The following is a 22859-nucleotide window of genomic DNA, read 5'->3' as shown; positions in this document are numbered from 1 at the left end:
AACGATGGTGCTGTAAGTCAATGCACCTGTTGTACCTGGGGAGAGTAAATATGCTCCTCCCACACTGGACAGGCCGTGAGCATGCAACACCAGTTGCCGTCGGCCTGGGTTATAAACCTAGATGACCTAGTTGTTCGCTTCCCTGGTCAGGCGACAACAGCTAGCAAACCCTGCTCTCCAGCTTTAGGATCGTCGACTAATAATCAGTCAAGATACAGCGACACTGCACTGGACAGAGGTGAGCTCTGGACGTTCAGGGTCAAGGCCTCACAGATCAATAGCTGAAGGTAGACAAGGGACCAACTGCTCCCAGCCAACCTCCCGGTGGATCAGTTTCACTTTTTCCCCCCTCCACAGTTTCAAACTGAATGGCCGTTGCATCATCCAGGTGGGGGGTACACACGATCCCCACGACCTGTACTGAGCTTTGAGTGGAGTGTCCAGAAAAGCGCCATACAAGCGTAAGCAATTATTATTTCCCGGGTGGAGAGCTGTCTATAACTCATTGAGACATGGATGACACAAAGCCTCCATCACATCACAGAAGCTGTGGTTTCACCAAAAGCACAGATGGCACAAATAATGTCTGCTTGTAGGAGCCTTTCAATAGGTCTTGCTACAGTAAACCCCCTTTTAAATAGACAAATAGGGGAGATGGGGTGTCTGTTACCGACGAGGACATTTTTCAGCACAAGAAACACTATTAAAGGAGAAAAATATACTACACACGTTTACTTGATCTTTGACTTATGCTTTTAACAACTGCAATCAACACAGTCAATGACAATAATTCCTGTCTTAGTTATCATAAATATATAACCTCTTTATTTCAAGCATCATACAGTAAATACAGTATACTGTATCACTAAAGCATATGAAACACAAAAACACATCATGAGCAACTGATCAACCCCCTAACCCTAATCCTAGCCCCTGACCCTAACCACTGATTTTAAACCTATGTAGTATTAATTTTTCACTGTTACAGTGAGGAAGTCCAATATTTCAGATTTAAGAGATGAGATTTCCCTTTATACTAAATAATTTAAAATACCTTAAGAAAAATACTTTTAGAATAATAGTTGTACTTTACAACAGGCTGTGTTTTTCAATACAATTTCCACATTGTAATATGACAAGTACTCAAATTTGCACAAAAAAACCCAACATTTCTGGGCACACTCAGAAGATTTAATAATCTCCCCGTGTTGCCAGAGCTACAAATAAAACTGTTTGAAAAACTTTGCAAGTCCGAAATCTATTTAAGCAGTAACATCTCTTCAAATATTCTGCAAAGTATGTTTAGTCTACTTTATATATACAATGTAGATTTGACTGTTAGTATATTAATTGGGATACTAACAATATTTTATATCTGTCAAACTAAATGACAATTATTTTGCAATGGTATTATCCACATTTGAAGAGAGGCTTTCAGACAGTGTAATTATGAATTCTACATGGGACTATTATATAGCATCATATCCGTTGCTCTATCCCCGACAAGGTGAAAAGTGAAACAAAGATCTTAAAACACTAACTACACCCTGTCTTTAATCTATAGGCAACTGCTCATAAAAACAAGATCAACATGCTGCACTGTAAAAGCTTGAACACAACCAAGGTAGATGGCACCACCCTTTTCCCTGAAATACCTTAAATCGTCTTTAAAAAATAATATTTCAAGACAATGTTTGATCTCTATATCAACAGTGCGTGGAGAGGCCAGGTTGGTCAGATCCAAACTTGCCTTTAACAGGCAGTGTGGCATTTTAAAGAGGTCGGTTTAAGAAAAGACAGTTGCTCATTAATTCAGAACAGCTCCAGAGGAAAACTGGTGATATTCAATCATGGTTTTAGGAGGGTTTTAAAACAAATTTCATTCCTTTACATTTTGCCAGTTCAACCCAGACAGAAACACAGTGAAACCCCAGGCAGGCACTTACAGTAAGTACACAGCACACCTGAGGAATGTCTTTCAAAATGTGATGTTTAACTCTTAGGGACCAGATGGTTAACTGGGAGTCCACAAAAGAATGTTCAAATCAAATGAGAATAGTGTATGATTTCTTAGGATCTTTAAACTGAAACAAGGTGTCAAAACAAAAGAAGTTCCTCAAAGTATAAGAACGTCACATAAAATGGCCTGTATTACCTTGTTTAAATGAGCACAATTTAACAAAATTTCCAATTTAGGTATTTCACAGTTGACCCAGCACTAGAAGTGCATATAGTCTTTCATATATTTACAAATTGATAAACATCCCTCTTTTATAGGGATGTCCAGACTGACCTAACAGAAACACAAACAGGTAATCTCTAAACAAGAGAAGAGTGTTTAACAAACACAGATCGCCCCCCAACAGTACAGGCAGCACACAGCGTGCTGTGTGCTCTAACACTCTTCCTTTTAAGGACATTTTCTGCTTCAGTTCCAGAGAGAATATCCTTGTGTTGCCAAGATTCCTGTGTTGCAGAGCCCGGATGAGCACTGGAGTTGCACTGCCTCGCCACTCCACATGAGCTGAGAAAGTGCACTGCCACATACAGTATTTTAATTAAAATTGGGCCCATTCAAGTGCTTAAATCTCAGTGGTGAGAAAATACTTGTGCGATGCTATAAACAATCACCGTTTGACAATAAAATGAGGACTTATTCTACCTATAATTAATGAAGCCAAAATTAAATCCAGTTCTAATGCTCCATGCTTTAGCTCCTGCAGAGCTCATGCCTCCTACAACAAACTGATCTGATGCAGTTAATTAAGGGCATCTAGCTTCCCCGCCTCTGATGAGAACAGCTGTACTCATAACCCACAAATCTGTATTCGTGTTGATCTCAGCAGTGGAATAATCTGTTCACAGAGAAAGCAGAATACCATCCTCTGATGGAAACCATATGACCCCTGTTTTACAGAGAAACGGCTAACTTGCACAGGGTCATTAGAACAGACAAAAGCTCCTCATTGCAATCTTTCATGAATCAGGACTGTTAAGGGTCATTAATGTTAAAAGACAGGCCACCCATACACTTCTGTAAAAACACTCTTGATCCTACATGGCAGTTGGCTGCTCACTAAGCCTCCATCAAACCCAAAGAATTGAAATTAAAGCCAATATGTTCCATAGCCACAAATCCTTCTCATAATAACCTAAGATGACTTTCCCTTTTTAAACACAAGAATTGGCAATTTTTTTTTTCCAGTTATGTCCTCATTTAGGTTCTTGATTTCTCAAACCATCCGAGTTTCACTCCCACCCTAACAAGGGGAGCCCAAAGAGACTGAAACGGTAGTTGTCAGTGCGATTCAGGCTGTGACCGCGACATTAGCTGGTGACTAACACTTAAAACAGAAAGAAAGCTGTTAGACTTTGGCCCGGCTTGCAGTATTCAGTCATGGACTGGGTTTGGAATTAGTATTTGTCAGTGCATCCGCAAGCCTGAATTTACAGATGACGACTGAGAAGAAATGGAGGAAAACGATTCACCCGAGTTCCTCACACGTACCCACTGTTCCTGGGTACTTCATCGTCAAACTGTTTACTTAAGAGCGATTTCCATGTGGCTACGTGACATGAAAGTGCCTTGCATGGTAATCCATTGCCTGGTCACTCCTCCCGACAATCTGAATAAAGTGATGCCACTGCCTCCACCGACCCAGCACAGCCCTGACAGCAGTGCCAGACAGAGGCGGCCGACAGCACCCTGCTACAGCAGGCACAGCCTGGAGCCCATCCAGGGAAATCCTGGGCCTGTTGTCTTGTGCGCTGTGTTTGCCATGTTGACATTCCTCTTAAGAAATTCCGCCATAACCTGACACATCGGTTGAAAGTTGATTACGGCGTCGGAAGATACTGCCTTGTGCAACAGCCAGCGGTGCGCATGAAAGCAGTGAGCGCAGAAGCCAAATGTACCGCAATACACCACCACACTTCTGCAGTAAAATCTCACACTACCGGTTTCAAGGTAGCGGCTGAACCAATAAAAGTGTGAAAACCTGTGAGAATGGAGTCTCTTAATATAAGATCTGAATGCGATTTGGTCTCAATTATAGTTCCTTAATTGATACATTAGTTAACCATTAATTACAAAATATAAAAATACAACTTATGGCCTTCATAGGAATGAGCTTTTAAAAAGGGTCCAACACAAAGTGAACATGCCAAAGAAGAGCAAAGACACTAAACCCTTATTTGGGTGACTGACAGTGCTATTCATGCAAGGTCCTGTGAGTCACAGCCCAGTTAGGAACTACGGTTATGGAAGCAAACTTAGAAATATGGGCACCAAAGTTAGTACCAATTAATTCAGTGATCGAGTGGAATGAAAATTTTAATTTAGACCCTTTCTACAGGATCTACAGGATCAGAAGCAGAAACCCACACCTCATCCTCTTTACCCTCTTCAGAGCCTTCAAGCTCTCTTTGACACAACTGAGCCCCCCAGATCAGTCAATAACTGTGCATATTAGTAGTTTTCTGCTCTATTAGGAGATTTCAAGTCACTTTCATTCATAATCCATAAGTTATTTGGGACCTGCAAGAGTTCTTAACTTAGGGTATTAAGTCAAAACTTAAACACCTGGGAGCTCCACTAAAAAAAAACAGATGTGACTGAGATCCCAAGCCCTAGTCTGTGTAAAACAGGTCAGGTTATCAACTAATTGAGAAATAGTAACAAATAGTAAGTAATTCAGGCAAAATAAATCAATAATAACCCTAGAAAATCTTTTGTCCCCAGCTGAAATTCATAGTGTAAACATAGAAAATAAATAAATAAGAGCTTTCTTACCTTTGGTGGATCAAAAAGCTCGAGCAGGTATTCCTCGCCAGTCCCTTCAGTTTTCCGTACCATCAACTTGCAGCGTTGCCAGTTGGGCAGAGTGTCCAAGCTAGTGTCGTCCACCATAAGGTATTTGAGATGGCCCTCCTTGCAGCTCTCCCGCGGCTTGCCCCTCCTCGAGGCGCGCTGCTGCCGAAACCTGCTGGCCAGCCGGCCTAGCCAGTGCTGGCCAGAAGGCACGGAGGCGGCCGTGTCCTCGGGGGGTCCCGCGTCGCCCCTGTCTCTCGCGTCCCCCGAGCCGCTCTTCTTGAACAGGCCCCGGACGCTGTGCCGGATCTGGCTCATGGAGAAGTGCGTGACGCCGGGGCCGGCCGGGGCGGGCGCGGGCGGGGCGCCGGCGGAGAGCTCCTCGGAGCTGCGGCTCCGGGGCAGCGCGCGCGCGGGGCAGTTAGTGTCAGCGGGGGCCCTCCGCACGCCCCTCTCCTGCTCCCGGGGCGCCACCAGGGGCTCCACTTTGGGGGCCAGGACCGCCAGGAAGGCCTGCGGGCCCTCGGCCGGGTGCCTCCGCGCCTCGCGGTAGTCCTGCGCCCCCGAGAAGGAGGCGATCCGGTAGCGCCCCGTCATGGCCGGGGCCTCCCCGCCGACCTCGTGGCGGAAATACTGCTGAAAGAGTTCCGCGAACTGCCTGGAGAAGCTGTCGGCCGCCACGACATCGTGCTGCCCGCGCTCGCTGGCGAACCGCCGGTACTGCTGGGCGAGCTCCTTGGCCGTGGCGATGGCGTGCAGCTCACAGAACTCCTTCCAGCCCCTGGGCTGCGCGACGGAAGGAGAAGTCGTCCCTTGTTGGATAGTGTTGCCATTCATTGCAGTAACCAGCACCGCTGAGAAACACTGGAGCAGGGCGATAAGAAGAGATAAATGAGAAGCAATCAGGACTTGACCGGCACTTGCCCAGAGCTGGAAATACACTGCAAGAACAGGCTGTCAGCTGGAAGCGGCACATTCATGCTCCTCATTTCAACAGCTCACAAGCACTTCAGCTCTACACAGTTTACAAAGCCAAGACTGAAGAGTCTCGTGCATGGAGACTATGCCCTCTTCCCTCTGTGGACACTGTACAATAGCTGTAGGTATAAGTCATGGTTTCTTTTTGGGGGTGGGGGAGGGGGGTAAGGAAGCTTTCATGGAAGACAGCAAGGACAAAAATACCCAAATGTTCTGATGCGCCTTGCCATCGTGATCCACACCGCAACCCTCCGAAGATCAGGTGCCAATATTTACTCTGCGGCAGGTAAAACAAACTGGGCTCAGCATCGCTCAGCAAAGAAATAAGTGCTGTTTGGATACTTTCTTTCAGTGTTTGACAAACCTGGGGAAAAAAAAACACCCACTCTTCAAACAAAATGTTCTACTAAATCTAAAGAATTCGATTTACTCGGGGCATTGGTCAATAAGGTGCATCATGATATGAAACTGTATTACAGATATTTGGGGTTTTGGTACTTCACACTCTTCTTGGCTCCCAGATTGAGTTTACTGCACGTGGCAGTCACAGGGCGGGCTGCTGCCGAGCCAGGAGATGGACCTCGGTCCAGGGAAGGCCCGCTCCACCCTGGAGCAGCCCGTCAGACTCTGAGCAGCCTGACGGCATGGTACAGTTATTTACATTCTTTACTATGAATATCTGGAAAGACAGGGGAGGAGTTGGTGTGATTCTGTGTCGGTGCCAAGATTAACTTTTCACTCCATTTACAGTGCATTGCAGTTGATGAGACTGCAAAAAACACCTGGCTTCAAAAAGGCTGTTACGCACAAGGTGGATGAAAAGTACTTTGAAATTCATCAGCTGGAATAAACCTAAAAAAATATATCATTATATTTATTATACGTCAAGTGCTGTTGAACATTAACATATCTGGATCTTGCTGAATTTGCTTCTAATGCAGGTTACCGATTCTAGGTTTATTACAGTTTCTTTACTCAACAAGTCTTTAAAATGTGCAATTTGGAAAGCAAAACCAGCCCATGATACTTATTTTTCATCAATTTCAATGAGAGGTAGGACTGCATATTGTACATTTCAGTTCTAAATTAATATGAATTGTTTTAGGACTTGATTTGTTGATTTTTGCATGGACGAGTACCAACAGCTACTATAGATGCTAATAATTTTGCCATGAATGCAGTGTATAAATAGCTATGACAGACATACCTATTTATATAGGCACATTTCTCTTTAAATGGTCATGGTCTGCTGTGTTCAACAATTGAAAACTGGTAGTGAATCCTCAGATGATCCTGCACTCTTAACAAAAACAAGGCTGAAAGTGATGTGTGGAGTGACTCAGACACTATCAGACTACAGCAGGCTATATAAACAGAAAGATTTCTCGGTTCATGACGTGAATGAGCAAAAGCAAGACAAGGCCACCGTGGTTATTAATAATGAGAAACTGAGCAAAACCAACCTTGAACTTTTCTCAATGGATAAACAGATAGATTGCGCAAGTCCTATTACGGAATCTTTCAAGTTAAAAAAAAAATAAAACACTGACCCAACATCCGTAGCATCAATCCAGTACATTACAGTCAGCCAACAAATGTAGACCACACAGCCAAGAAGCTGGTAGCAGAAGCCTAGAAAATGACACTACTCAGCAAGAGTGAGCATGAGACACTGGTGATCATGCCCATGTCAAACCTGAGAAGAAGAATTAAAAACTAAAGACACTGAATACAATAAAGACACTACCTCGTTAATGCAATCCCAATAAGGCAATGCATTAGGGAATGTTTACCGAGGAGCCATGTGTAAGAAACGTAGCTGCAGAGCAAGGACATCACCCAGAGAGAGCAGTTAAGCAAGGGGGAGCTGCTCAGGGACGCAGCAAGATGAACAGCAGCAAGGGCAAGACGATGCCTGTGCTATTTATAGTCATTTCCACTTCCTGAAAGAACTAGCGTGGAGAATTACGAGTTGGAGTCGCAGAGGTGAAGGAGACCTGAACTTTCATTAAAACCTCCACTCGTTCAGAACAAACACATCACACAAACACCCACAACTAATCGGGAGTTAAACACAAGGTACTTCATACAAACTGTTGAAGAGTTCTGGAATACGCCTGGTACACCCGTGTTTGTGGGTGAATTATTTATCAAAATCTGGTATCTAGACTAGGTACAGCAAGAGATGCCAAAAGCTGCTCTTTGGTACCTGCTCAGACTTTAGTAGGTTGACCCAAACAAGATTCAAAATGAACAGTGGCCTGTGTTCAACACAATTTCCTTTTGGATACCATAAGAACATCTTAAAATAGAGACTACCTGTACATGTTTCTGGAGTCTATTAAAGAAATTTTACTATTAAGAAAGGATAATCATATTTGCAAAAAGTTTTTTTTAACCCACCTCCACCCCCTCAACTTTGGAGGACTTCTTTTTTTTTTCCCCACTCTCTAATTTTTGTCTAATTAGACAATAACAAAAATAAATCATACATGCACAAAGAAAATAGTAATTCAAAAAATTTCCTACTAATATTCTTAATATCCAGTGCCATTTGCAAAAAGTTTGATCTAGACTCACATTGCAATCAAACAATAATCATTGTGTTATGAAAATTTTACTTGTAATCCTCAAATTTGTGAAGACAAGATTTGCTGAAGCACTTTAGACAAGCTGAATTAATGAGACCTTTCAGACATCTTGCTTATTAATGATCCAAGAATTGCAGGATTACACACTATCAGGTTTCACAGTCTGTGTTTAGGGTGTTTGTTCCATCACAAGTACCAAATGTAAAAATGTCACAGTTTATATTCTTATACTGCTACTAAGGAACAGAACCCACTGTTACTGACCAATGCACAAGGTTTTCAAAGTCAGGACTGCAATCCTGCTGACAATTGAGTTTCCAGGGTTCATTACACAAAATACCACTGGTAGACGACTTATGAATCAAGCAACCCACATTTATCAGACTTTATTCATTAGACAGCTTTATCTTGAAGGATTACATCAAACAGCATAGAAAAATGCCACTTTCAAAGGCTGAGATACATGAGCATGCAAGCCTGTGCTGGAAACTTTGGCAGTAAGTGGGCATTTACTTTCATTTCCTGTGGGTGATTCATATTATAGAAGAAAAAGGTATGTGATGCTGGTGCCCAATTTCCTCAGATGGCAGAATCCCACAGCAAACAGAACTTGTTCCCTGTATCTAGCCCAATGTAGCCCAATTGTATCAAGCTAATAACCTCAGTTCATCAAGTGCAAGGTGAACAGAGCAGTGATGAAAGTGTATGTAAATCCTAGAGAACATGGTTTCACATTTCTGACCTGTTAATGAGCAGTATGTTAGAATAGCTGCTTCAATAAAGCCAGTTCTATAGTGAAAAAAGTACAGTTTACCCCTTCGGAGAAGCAAACACACAGTTTATTCTCATCATTTCTTCTACAACTTTTTTTCTAAGATTTATAGATTAATAAAGAACAAAAGAAAGCTCTCTGAAAGAGAGGGGGGCATTTGGCCCATCTTGGTCATTCTGTTCTTGAGTACACCAGTCAGTCTAAAATTTCACTCGGCTGTTTCTTAAAGAGGTGTCCAGAGTTTGGACCTAAACCACTTGGATAGGAAGGTTGTTCCAGATTTTAAACACTCTAAGTAAAGAAGTGTTTCCTATCCTCCGTCCTAACTGAATTACACCAGCTGGTATCGAGTGTTCTCTTTTCGATCTATTCTAAACTGTCCTCGAGGTAGACCGTATCCAAATGCCCATGTATCTTCTGTACCTGGATCAAATCTTTTCTGTTCTAGACTGAAAACATTTAATTCCTTCAATCCGTATACAGAACAATCCCTTGAGATCAGGGCTAATTTTTGTTAGTCTTCTCTTGTCTCTTAAGGATATAACCTATTTTCTGCGATACCGTACTCTAGACGAGATCTTACCAGTACACTGTAGATCTGAATCACAGCATCCCAGGACTTATGCTACTGTATATAACCAATTCAGCTACAATCATTATTGCTTCCCCACATGGTCTTGATGAAGACATAGAAAAATCTATAGAAACACCCAGATCTCTTTGGTCTGTAAAATTCTGCATTTTTCAAAGCACCCATGCGATATGCATCGTGTACGTTCGTACTACAGGTGTTAATTGCTTATCAGTGTTGAATTTCAATTGCCACGTATTGGCCTGATGGTGTAAGTTTGTTTTTTAACTCTCTTGCCACCGCCTCTGTGTTTGTCACTCTTATTTCTACATCATCAGCAAAGTTGACTAGTTTCCTATTGTAAACGGAACCTAGATTGATGATCTAGATCAGGAAGGGCAACAGGCCTGAAACGGATCCCTGCGGCACCCCTCGGCTCACTTCCACCCATTTACAAAAGTTAGACCCCCCAAGATAACAGTTTCCTGTTCGAGTGGCCGTGCTCGATCCATCTTCATACATTACTGTGGATTCCCATGGCTTTTAAATCTGAGAGTCAATCTTCTGTGAGAGACCTTATCAAATGCTTCCTAGAAATTCTAAATATATCATGTCAGATGCTATCATGTTATCTAATGTCCTTAATGCTTGTTCAAAGTATTCTAGAAAGTTAGACAAGACTTTTCCTTTCTGTCCATCCATGTTCTGATCACTTCTTCCAGTTCAGGGTCACGGGGTAGCGGGAGCAACAAGCAACATACACACACTCTCTCACACACTCCAGAGCGGATTTATCTACCACTATGTTTTAGGAAACCGAAACAGCAGGAAGAAACCCATGCAAACACAGGGAGAATATACAAACTCCACACAGATAGCACCTACGTGGAATCGAACCCAGGGCCCCAGCGCTGCGAGGCAGGAATGCTGACCACTGCGCCACTATGCTGCCCCTTCTAATCAAAAGTAAACAATACTTAAAATGACCGCTTTCTAAGTTTTCTTCTTTAGCTCTATCATTTCCATGACTTTATCAGTAACATAAGTAAGACTGATTAGTGTGCAGTTTCCTGGTTCTGTTCTTTCCCTCTTTTTTTTGTGGACTGGCATTACATTAAAGTAAAGTTTAAGTCTAAGAGCATAAAGATTACAAATGAGAGGAAGCCAGTTGGCCCATCTAGCCTGTTCTGGCAGTGAGTAGTTAATTCATCCAAGGATCTTAGCTTGGCCTCTTTCAAGAAACGGCAGGATATCAGCCTCAACAACATAGCTGTGCAGCTCGTTCCATAATCCCACCGCCCTGTGGGCAAACGACGTGCCTTCTGTTCTCAATTTTAAAAGCCCTTTCACATAGTTTCCACTTGTGCCCTGTGGCTCGTGTTTCACTGCCGATTCTGAAGAAGTCCTCTGGGTCCACTGACAGGGATTGGCAGTGTCTTTGTGGATTTTGGATAGTTGTATCATGTCCCTATCAGGTCTCCAGATAGACTTTTAAGCCTTGTCTAACAATATTCAGTTCCTCCAGCCTGTAAGAGTAGAACATTCCCTTAAGTCCAAGAGTGAATCTGGGCGATCTTCTCTGGACAGATTCCAGAGTGGCCAGACTATGTATTTTCTATAACATTGTGACCAAACTTGTACCCCATATTCTAAATGAGGCCTTACTAGTGAGTAACGTAATTTTACCAAAAGATGAAATTTTATGTTTTCAACTATATGTCTTTGGACTGTGGGAGGAAACCGGAGCACCTAGAGACAACCCACACAAACATTCGCAATTTCCACACCAGCCACAATCAGCTATGAATCCTACGGGGATCTGGAGAAGAATCTTAACAGCCCAGTATGTGATCTCTTGTCACAGCCCGAGCAACAGAGACAGCCTCTCAAAGAATCTTATGCTATTTTTATAAATTACTAATTCTTATTGCTCGGTATAACACTAAATCATCTATCACGCCAAAAAATGTTAATTGAAGTCAACTGTAGAAGAACTAAAGCAGTATAGCATAAGAAAAGGCAGACAGAAAATCAGGCTGAAAAACACACACTCGAATTAAACGCATCCAAAACAAAACAGGGAATTAGTATTGAGGAAGCTGCCTGTCCCATCAGTCAGTATTGCTTTTGTATTGTGATAATAATATTAAAAACAAACTAATTGGGCTGTCAGCCCCACTCTGTCCATGTCTATTATCCATCTACATCCTAGTCAAACATTACCAGTATTCCAGATCTGCGATTTCAGATGACCATAATGTTAAACAGAAAAGGTCTCCAGTATAGTGAAGCACGACATCATAACAGAACATGAAGCCATAAGAAGAGGAAGATGAAAAGGGATCCCTTCCCTGGGGGAAGAGTCTGATCATTTTACACAGAGAAACACTTGAGAATTCTAGTTGAAATGTGTGCAAATAAGAGGTCTATCGTCTCGTTTGCCACAGCAAAAAAGTTTTTTTCGAGTTAAGCCATCAAATATAACATGCCAAGAATTAGAGGGTTGAAGCAGATCAGCACAAAACTCACCTGCACTTAAATCTCAAGTCCAGGCAGCTCTCAGAGAGAAGAACCAGCCCTGCGCAAAACTGCAGTGGCCCAGTCATCGAGTGAGGCAGAGCAGCAGTGTTTAGAGTGTAAGCACTAATCACCACACACATGGAAGGATCTGTAAAAAAAGGTCCTTAAAATTGCTTGCATTCACAACACCTTTCCAGAAAACTGCAGCTAAAAGTCACAGGCAACCAGACAAGATGACTCATGAGCCCTTGACACAAACAGGCGTTCTGATAACGAAGATCCAAAACCAGAGAAAAGGTGTCAGAAGAGCAGGGCAGAGGAAGAAGTGACTGGCTGATGAAGGCGAGCTTATTGAAGGCACCGCTGACTTACACATGCTTCTGACAGTGCAAGCCCCAGGCCCAACACCAGCCCTGTGCAGTCAGGTCTGGTTACATGCACTTGCAACTGGGATGTCAGACAGGACCGTAACATTACAACGACAGATCTTCACCCGAGGTTCCAACTACTGGCGAAGTGTCCTGGCTATTTCAACACACATAGCAGACCCACACATAAAATCTGAAAGTGGGTGTCTGGAAAACAGTGAAATCTGAAACACAGGTGTAGCAGTAAACTACGCATTAGCAACTCGCCGTTTCTGTTTTTTTAAACTGTCTTATATCATTTTGACAGAATCAAGCATCCATATGGCATGTGATTATTACACAATTACCAGGCGTAATGATGTTCTGAGTACCAGGGGACTCACAGATAGACCACAGACTTGTTAGGTCCAAGCTGCCTACTGTGATTAAGCCAACAGTTCACCATACCAAGCACAATACATTTCTATGTCTTAATGTTAGACATCGGACAGAATTGTCATCTCCAAAGAGTACTTAAGCCTCACCCAATAACAGCATCTCACACCACAAACTCAGTTTTGACAAAAAGGCATTAACTGATGAACAGCCGAAAACCTGGAAAAGCTTGGGATCCAACTACGGAGAACACAGAACGTGGAGAATACAGAATTACAGCAATCCACAGACAGTTGAATGGTTCTGTCTGTGAGAAACAATTTGAGAGTGAAAGCAGTAAGGTTCCCGAGCACGAAGGGAAGACTGAGGAAGCTGCTGGATTTCTTAATGAATGGCTGCAAAATCGCTTGTGCAACCTGTCGTCCTCCTACACTAATCTTACCACGTTACTGGGTCTCCAAAACCCCCAAAAGAAAGAGTGGCATGACCCATGTGTCGTATATTGCAGCCAATATATGTATATTGGACAAAAAAAGCTTTAATACACTTCCAGCAGCCGAGAGCCAGCGGTGTCCCCACAGTTGCACTGTATTATTGTCTCACTTTTGTTTGCTCTTTAAAAAAATACCTGCATACTATCTAACGACTCCCTGGTATTACTGTCACATACAGAGCACAGCACTGACAAACTAAGTACAAAACACACGATTTTTGAAGCCAATGAATTGCCATTACCTGCATAGCTGGATGTGGTAATCTCCATCAAGAGATTAGCAGGTTGTTTAAAGCATAGACTGTACACACACACAGACAGACACATGCTGAATAAAAAAACAAGAGCCTGCAGTGTGGACGTGCTCTTCCTGCAGCGCGTGTGACACTTGCTCCCCTTGCTGGCCCCCCAGTTTCTGCTTCTATCAGTGTTTCCAGCCTCTGAATGACTCAGCATCCTCTGGCACAGGACTCATTTCCTACCCCAGATGGCACTCTGCCCCCGGGCTCAGAAAACTCCACTCCTGCTGCGTGGCGCCGGCCCAGCCCAGCCCAGCAGGTGCTGGATAGCAGCAGATCACAGGTCACCACCTCCCTGTCTTTCTGTCCGTCCATCTGTCTGTGCCACTTGGGCTTTCGCGGGCTGGACAGGTGCCATGCCCTGCATGGCTTGCCCTGGCTAAACAAACTGAGCTCAGGGGCTCCAGGTGAACACTGCTCCTAGCTGAAGAAAGGAGCCTGCCACCTCTCTCACAGCTCTGAAAAGAAGGACAAAGGGTGTGCAGCGAGCACGGCTCCGATTCCCAACTGCCTGGAGGAAACGCCAGGCGCACTGGAGCAGGCAGGGAAGAAGACGCTCATTTCCTAGCAGGTTAAATGCAGAAGACATCCAGGGCTGCTTCACACAAGAAAGGGGGCAGGACCACGAAAAAAGCTTACACATTGCGGCTGCCGATTCTTCTTCAAGCAAGAGCTCCAGTTTCTGGGATCACTAGACAACTGGCTGTCAACTGGGCAAAGTGGCCTCTTCTCCTCTGGTACTTCTGCATATTTGCCTCGAAGTTAGAAAAAAATCAGAGACACATTGGGACCCGTCTTATTCACATCTTCTAAAAGAACCTTACAGATTTGTGGCATGAATAAGCTTAAATCAAATATTTTTTCAGTTTTAATGGGTTCAGTGCTGCCATCATTATGTTTTCACACAGGTACAGTACATTCCAGGGCCTGTTGTTTTGGGACAGACTCCTGCTCCTCTGTGACCCTGAATTGAAGAGGTAAGAAAACTGATGGATGGAATCATATGGACGAACCATTCTCGTTTCACACTGCAAGACTGCCCTTGGCCAGGGTTCAACTCGGAGCCCACTTTTGAGATGCCAAAACACCAAAACAGCAACACAATCAAAAGGCACGAGAAGTTCCCTAGCGCCTTACTAATATTTACAACTGATCAATATTACTGGAATTTTAAACAATCCATATCGTCAAGAGATCAGCTCCATTTCATGCTGGGTCTCGATCACTCTGCGTCATATCTGAGGCGCAAATTTAACACATCTTCTAAAACACTTGTCTGAACAGTTCTGCTTTTAGCGAAGCAGTTAGACCGTTAGCAGTTAGGATTTTTAAAATCATTCCTGCCATTTGATCCCCAAATGGTAGAAAACAAATCCAGAGAACCCTCTTCTGAGAATCACCAGCTCCAGCTTGTGAGACAAACTGGCAGATAATTCTACAAGCGATGCTTATCACATATACGAAATATATTATAACCTCAGTGAGCACGAGTTGATTTTCCGTCATTAGCAAGACCTGGTAGCTAAAAGCAAGAAGAACAAAAAGAAAAGAAGAACCTTTTCATCAGGAAGTTCAGAAGGAGTAAAACTGTGAAGTCTATCCCTGCCTTTCCCTCATTAGGTTTCGGATATAATTCCTTAGCGGTGGATTAAAATAGAATTCATTAAAGTATTTAAAGAGGAAAACGAGAATTCAGCTTCTAGCACTCCTTGTTGCCAGTAAAACCTCCTCCGATCTTCATCCTAGAGAGACTCTGCACAGTGCCAAGGAGAAGGGGGGAATGAGCCCCTCCACAGAGCAGACAACAAGAAGCAAAGGCCATGCAGAGCTGGGAAGGAAGAAGGTCTGTCAATAGTTTATTGAGCTCAATCACGGCTAAGACCTGCAATTCCATTTCTGGAACAGGATGAGAGTTTGTCCGGACATGGGGAATGACAACAGGCTGCAGAATGTTCTAAATCTCCAGTGCACAGATCTGATATTGTTCAGCAATGCTGGCCCACGGGTATGTACAGTACAGAATACCTGTGTAAAGAAGAACGTGCATCTGCAATACTGTAACTGTACAGTTGTGTGCATAAAGGCCCATGCAAAAATCAAGAACCTGGGCACTGCACACACAGTTCAGACAAGTGTTAATTAAAAAAGTCCACACATTACTGGAGCTGAACATCAGTCCCTCGTGCTTTACAGCCTGTAATGCATGGCACAACTGTCCGACCCATCGGCATCAAAGCCTAAAGTGGATTACTAGCGGACAGGCATTTCAACAGGACACAGCTTCAGTTTCAGATGCAACTCTCAGTTCTCTCCTGTATTACACTATATTTTAAGGCACCCTAAAGGCTTCTCTTATCCATCTCTAAACTAACAGGAATGAAAAACAAACTACAGCATAATCTTACACAAAACATGCAAATCCAGTCCTAGAAAAAGACTCCCCCGGGCAAATATAAAAGCTACACTTATGCGGGTGCAATCTTATCTTTCTAAGGTCAACAAAAGAACATACTCCTATCCAAGTCAAAACCACATTTCCCCCTCTGTGGTTACTGCACATATCTGAACTTATGAGCTTGTGAACTCAGCACAAGAACAAAGAGGAATAAAGGTGTGTAAACAAACTCTCTGCAGTCCAAACCCTATAAGCCTGTACACGTCCGGGACTGCCAGTGCCCTCAGAGTATTCAGAGACCTTCTTTCACAGTCACATTTTGTGAAATCTGTCAAATTGAAGACCTGTAAGTGTAAGATAAGGTACAGTAAATGTCAGCAAGAACAAAAAGAAAAATGAAATAGGCTAATTGCATAAGTATTTGCATAAAAAAATATTGCGTCGGAGCTCCTTTGGAAGGAATTACAGCCGCAGGCCTTTTTGGGTAAGTATCTACCAGCTTTGATCACTAGTCTGGTGCAATTTCCCCCCCCATATTTCTTGGCAGGTTTGCTCGAGCTCTCGCTAGTTCTTTGGGGATCACATATGGACAGCAGTTTTCAAATCTCCCCCCAGACAGAAGTCAGGACTTTTACTGGGCCAGAGAAGGACATTCATGTTGTTATTCTTGAGCCATTCCAGTGCAGCTTCGGATCACTGTCCTGCTGAAAGATGAATTTCCAGCCCAGTTTAAAGTTTTTTGCAGATAGAAAAATGTTTTCCTCTAGTGTTTACCTATAGTTTGCTCCATCCATTTTATTTTGGTCCGAAAAAGCTTGCCAGTATCTGCTGAAACTGGCAAGATGAAGTCACCATTTGGGATGGTTCTGGCAGTGTTAGGTCTTCACCTGATACAATGCACGCCACTGAAACCAGAAGGTTTCGATTTGGTCTCATCTGACAACACCTGTTGCCACATTTTTGCTGGTTCACCCGGGTGTCTTGTTTCAAATTCCACATGGGATAGCAGACAAGTTTTCAGCCCTGCAACACAGGTCAGCTTTGTGGAATGACTGGCATATTGTTGACGGATGCACATTTTCTCCCATCTCAGCCAGCCATTGAGCTTTCAAAGCTGTCACTGGCCTAGGAGTCACATCCCTCACCAGCTGCCTCCTTGCCCAGTAGCTCATCCAGGAGGGATGGCCTGATCTAGACAGTGACTGGGTGGTACCTTCCATTTCCTGACGATTGAGTAGACTTTGCTCACCGAGATATTGAGAAACAAACATTTTTCTACCGTTCTCCTGATCTGTGCTTTTCAATGACCACCACTGACTTGCAGTCCAAGCTCCTTGATCTTCATGGCCATGTCTTGGCTTGAATTTCCCTACCTGACCAAAGAACATCAGACAGACAGGTTCTCATGATTTCAGAATAAAAACACCTCTGTAACTGCACACAGGCAGAGACCACCGATCATGTGACATTTCCACTTTTCTTTCAGATTATTTATTTCTGTGGAGTAAATATGTAGAACATATTCCATGTAAAACAAATATATATTGCTGCTTCAAAGTGTCATAGCTGCAAGCTTTAAAGCAACAAGACAAGAAGGTGTTAGGGGACTGAATACTTTTGCAAGGCACTGCATCTTTTATTCTGTTCCTTAAGAATTTGTTTTTTACAGAACTCCTCATGTTCAAAAAGAGACTTAGAAGAGCTGCAACACAGCACACAGAAACACAGAAAAGAGCAAGCGCTACCGAAAATTCTCCCTGTTTATTTTCACTGACACTGTTGGTAAAGTAACCAAATACGAGAGTTTGATTTTTCTTATAAATGGGTTTTTAGGGAACAGATTCACCTCCAGTACAGTTTATAACTTCATTTATTCGCACAAAAGACACAGTATCTGCAATGTGACAACTAGTGGAGTAATAGTATTAAAAAAAAAACCATTACATGGCCCCGTCTTTTGAAGTATTAAGTCAGACTTCTCAAATGCTTCATTTTAAGATACAAAAGACAGTTTTAAACATTAGCACACTGGCTTTGATAATTGTGCAGACTAAGATCTTAATTTGATACACTCAAATTGACATATGAATGCTGTAGCACAAAAACAGGCTCTTGACTCTTGAATCTGGGTCATGTCATGTCGGGTCATGATAAGGAACATCTCATACAACTGAGTAGTTTATTTTAACTGTAAAATAACTAAATGGTGCCAACATAAACTTAGAATTAAAAAAAAGTGCTGCTACAGAGAAGCAGGAGGTAAATAAACTTTTCAGTGGAGGAAAAATACTGTTACAAAAGAAAATCAGACACACCAAAATTAAAACAAACTTCAATAACATGTAACATATGAGGAGCGATAAGCTCAAGTCTTTCCTGATACTCAGAGGAATAAACAAAGACTGTACAAAACAGGAAATATCTGACCCGATCTTTAAACACCAGCTTCTTTGAGGATATATCTCAAGATTACACATTATTTTATTTCTGGAAAATCTGTAAGAGCAAATGTCATGACACAGAAATGTTACATTTGGAAAACTAACAAAGATGTTAACTAAAATTTTTTTAAAGTTCTGTTTTTTCTTGGAGCTTAGCAGCAAGATTAAGCTACATCACTCAGACTGCTTCAATAAAATTCCCAGCTGTATAAAAAGCTATGAATACAAGTCAATTTTAATATATAATGCCCAAACAAACCAAAAGAATTAACTGTAACTTACTACTGTGAAAAACACTAGAAGGCCTGGTCTGGGGCAAGTCAGGTGCTTCAGATGTGTAAAAATGTTACTGTTACTGTTACTGTGCAATTTCTATGAGGGTTACATATTACATATTTCATTACACTGTTTAATGAGATTGCCTATTTCTTTTCATTTTAGATCCTGCATTACTAAAACAGACATTAACCATCATCTAGCTAAGCTCCTGTACCAATATTTTTGCAGAAACACAAGGCTTTCTGACTCCACATTTTTTGAATTGGGTTTCATGAAAAAGACGACACATTAAGCACATCCAACAGCTGAGAAGGAAAAGGGAAACAATCTCAGAAATGAAAGAGATATAAACCCTGCACTTCAAGGCAAGCTGCCTTCCCAAATAGGAAGTCGGCAAAGACCATAGAGTTAGGAGTCTCAAAGAGGCAGGAGAGAAACAGCTCTTCCACAAGGTCACTCAGGCTAGCGTCTGTGTGCAACTCTCTGCACAAGACTGTAAAGCAGGATTTGAAAGGTAGAAGACGAGGAAGTCACGCTGACTTGTTTTCCACTCACAACCTACCCCCCCCTTCTCCTCCCTCAGACATAAATGAAATAAGCAACACTGAGGCATGAACAGAAAACGGCACAACATAAACCACACAGCTGCACCTCTACACAAAGGTGCTCAACCACGCTTGTATTTCACCTCCTACCACATGAGAGGAACAGGGAGCACATGGAATGAAACTCCTCCCTGAAACACGGGGGTATTATCCCACCTCAAGAGCCTAAAGCACTTCTGTGGCCTCTGATGGAAGATTAGGCACCTCCACACCACACACAGGCTTGTCTAACACATGGCTTGCCAGCTGTGCTGTTGGTCCATAAGCACACACAAAACAAATATTTCAATGGCCGCCTAATTTATACAGTGTAAACCATCTAACCCTCAACTGAGTAAGGTTTCAGGATGATATTTCTCTACTTTCTTTCTAGTCTGGAAATGGAATATCTTTCTGTCCACTGGCTGCCACCCAGCGGCATTCAGCATTTTAAGAATGAAATAAACCAAATGATACTGGGGAATTATACACTCCTCACATTTCTAAAGCCACTTTGCATTGGCCTGTGCCCATGAACAATATGCAAGCTAGAACTAGTTGGATCTTTTTTATAACTAAAAAAATAATCCATGCATTTTCAAAAACTGCCTATCCCAATACAGAGTCATGGAGTGCCAAAGGCATGACGCACCCTTCAAAAGGACACCAGTCCAGCTCATGATCTCCATCATTATATAGCACCTTTGTTCTAAAAGTGTGTTACAATCTGTGTCAACATAGGAGCATCAGCTTCAGTGTGCAAACTGTATATTTCACAAGCCTGACAAAAAGGAAAATAATTTTATCTGCAAATCAGCAATATATGGAGGAAGAAAAAAAAATCTTCTGGTCTCAGAATGAATGCTTCGCCCTTCAGGCTGAAAGGGTGACATTCGAAATAGCAGGATTCCAGGAAATTCACACGTCTGGTTTGCTTCCAAACTGTGACAAAGCCGAACTGCCGCCTCAATCCAGTTTCAGTCTTACAGCAACTGTTTCACCCACATCCTCAACTGCCCGGGCAGTGCTCTCCGAGCTCAGTACTGAGCGCACACGTTACTGCACGCCAGCAGCACCACAACATAAAAGACGCAGAGGAGACATTTCACGAGGCCCGTACTGTCAACCGCTCTGCAGATGACTTACAGGCCATCTGGGTGACATCAGGTTATTTTGTTAGCATAACAAAGGGCCTTCTTCTCAATGTTTGGGACTCCTACTTCAATACTTTTTCTGGTGCTTCACTTTCTTTGTGAAGAAACAGAACAAGATCTCGAACATTTAAGGCTTCTACCAGTCGTGAAGCTGCCCCAGCACACGTCAGCTTTAAACAGAGTGCTCAGACTGCTGCCGTTTGGCTCCGTCTCAAGGCTTTCCACAGACAGATCCAGAGAGTACCAGCAGAAAAGAAGTGGGAACAGGCAATATATTCAGGAATGACGATCAGGCTCCTCTTTACACAACGAGTGGCAGGTGTATGAAGAAAACCTTCAAATGATGTGGTTAAATGCTGATGTGGTCGGCCCTACCGCGCAGACAACGAGATCGATTCGAGTGCAACCCGAGAGCGGGGCAACGATAAAACACCGCGAGTTCGAAACCTGAGGAATGCGATTCATGTTGCAGTCTGCAGCCTCACCCCCGAAAAACCTCACAGAAGGCTGGGGACGCGCCTCTCAGACATGAAAAACATGTCGGGATCTCTGAACACAGCAACATCAATGACTGCTCTCAGGAGCATGAGACCCACACATTCTCAGTTAACAGCTCAGCAATTTTCCCACATATAAAATAAAACAACACAGATCATGGAGAGGTTTCTCACAACCTTGAGTCCTTTTACATGATTTAATACCAGTAGTAGCTTTCTTTGTCATTCTGCAGTCATTTTACAGTTGTACATACAGTAACTATAAATACCCAGTTTCATCTGCAATTTGGAGTTATTGATGAATCAGCATTACTGAGCAAGAAACTGAATAATTAAATAACTGAAGAAACAATGAGCATGATTATTGTTTATGCACAGTGATGTCTAAAAGAAAAACAGCCGTACCTTCAGCCAAATGGTTTAAAAAAAATGTATAGAAAACTGCAGTTCCTTTTTAGGGTTTACCGTTTTTCAGTTTACATTAGAATCTGATGCAAGCCCCCCTAACCCAGAGGACGTTAGATAACTCCACAAAACGAACGATATGGTTATGAAAACTATTTTGGTAACATAAGCCACACTTTGTCTGGCCTGAAAGGTAAACTTTACATTAGGCTAATCAAGAATGTATTGGGGGGGCACGTTTTACTTTCAAAAGCAGCACTGTGAATGACGGCTGGCTGTCAAGTTTTCGGGCTTATATAACCCCAAGCGCTGCTGGATAACTGGGTTTTCTGGAACACGTTTTTTTCCCCCGATGTAAACAGCGACGCGGAGCTTGCTTTGGAGCCGAACAAAAAGGGAGAAAGGTTGCAAGGTGGTATTTTATTTGGTATCAAACAGCAAAGCTCGCTGTCTCAAGTTTTATGTCCTGCGACACTTCCTCACGACGGTGCAGGGAGTATCGGTTCATTCCCGGGAAGTAAGCAGATAAAAAAAAAACACTTTGTGCACTAAAATATACTGTAGTGTGTCGGTCGAAAACTCGGACTGTCAAATGATCATTAAGGGAGTCTAATTTTGAAAAGACGCACTACTGCGTAACTCCTACTGTAACTATTAATGGATGTGCCGGAGGCGAGCAAAACGCAAGCTTCAATAAGTCCACCAACATCTAACATTTAATGTCTACGCGCAATAATAAAAAAGAGAAACCTTCAAAAAAGCGATGAAATAGCTCGAGAAGACGGCAAAACACGACCGCTGCTCAAAGTCATATCATTTAAGACTTTGCCCCCGGCAGTAAGAAGCGACTATTTCTGTAGACACAAAATGTAGCACTGCAGCCAACTTTCATTTTCTATTAATAAAAAAGACAAACTAGCTTAATGAACACTCTGTATGAAGGTATCCAAGAGGTGTCGCCAATTGTGAGCCGTTTTAATCTATTTCTATAAACTGAAGAGCCGTGAAGCAGGATAGTGTTACGTAATGGCTCTTCTATTTCAAATAAACAGACAATTTACGCCGCTGACACCGAAATAATTACATAATTCACTAATTATCCTTAAACCAGTTGGTCCCGGGGAAGACTAACATCGTTAATACCGAGATCAAAACTTCGGGTCCGGCGCACCGCTAATCGTTTTAAAACCTAATTACCCAATTAATATAATTACAAACACCGTGCGTGGAGAAGAGCTAGCGGGGCAGACAAAACCTACGCACACATACAGACATCAATAAATTATTTGTATTAAATATTAATCATATTTAAGAATAATAATGTTTA

At 42.6% G+C, this 22859-nt stretch overlaps 1 protein-coding gene across 4 annotated transcripts in view; it reads right to left on the bottom strand.

Moving 5' to 3' along the window:
• Positions 1-22859, bottom strand: part of sh2b3 (SH2B adaptor protein 3) — a 69978-nt gene that overhangs the window by 45827 nt on the left and 1292 nt on the right. For 2 of the 4 annotated variants that reach the window (XM_088617667.1, XM_088617665.1), the window contains exon 2: positions 4793-5674. In XM_088617667.1, the coding sequence (XP_088473793.1) occupies positions 4793-5647 (855 nt within the window). In that variant the 5' untranslated portion in view covers positions 5648-5674. Of the gene's footprint in view, positions 1-4792; positions 5675-12251; positions 12391-13720; positions 13879-22859 lie in introns of those variants that run through there. The other 2 variants (XM_088617668.1, XM_088617666.1) reach the window with 2 other exon arrangements.

Source organism: Lepisosteus platostomus, chromosome 24, assembly GCF_059453375.1.
Source record: "Lepisosteus platostomus isolate fLepPlt1 chromosome 24, fLepPlt1.hap1, whole genome shotgun sequence".
Classification (NCBI taxonomy): Eukaryota; Metazoa; Chordata; class Actinopteri; order Semionotiformes; family Lepisosteidae; genus Lepisosteus; species Lepisosteus platostomus.
The sequence above is the reverse complement of the archived record's forward strand: the minus strand, read 5'-3'. Positions and strand labels throughout refer to the sequence as shown.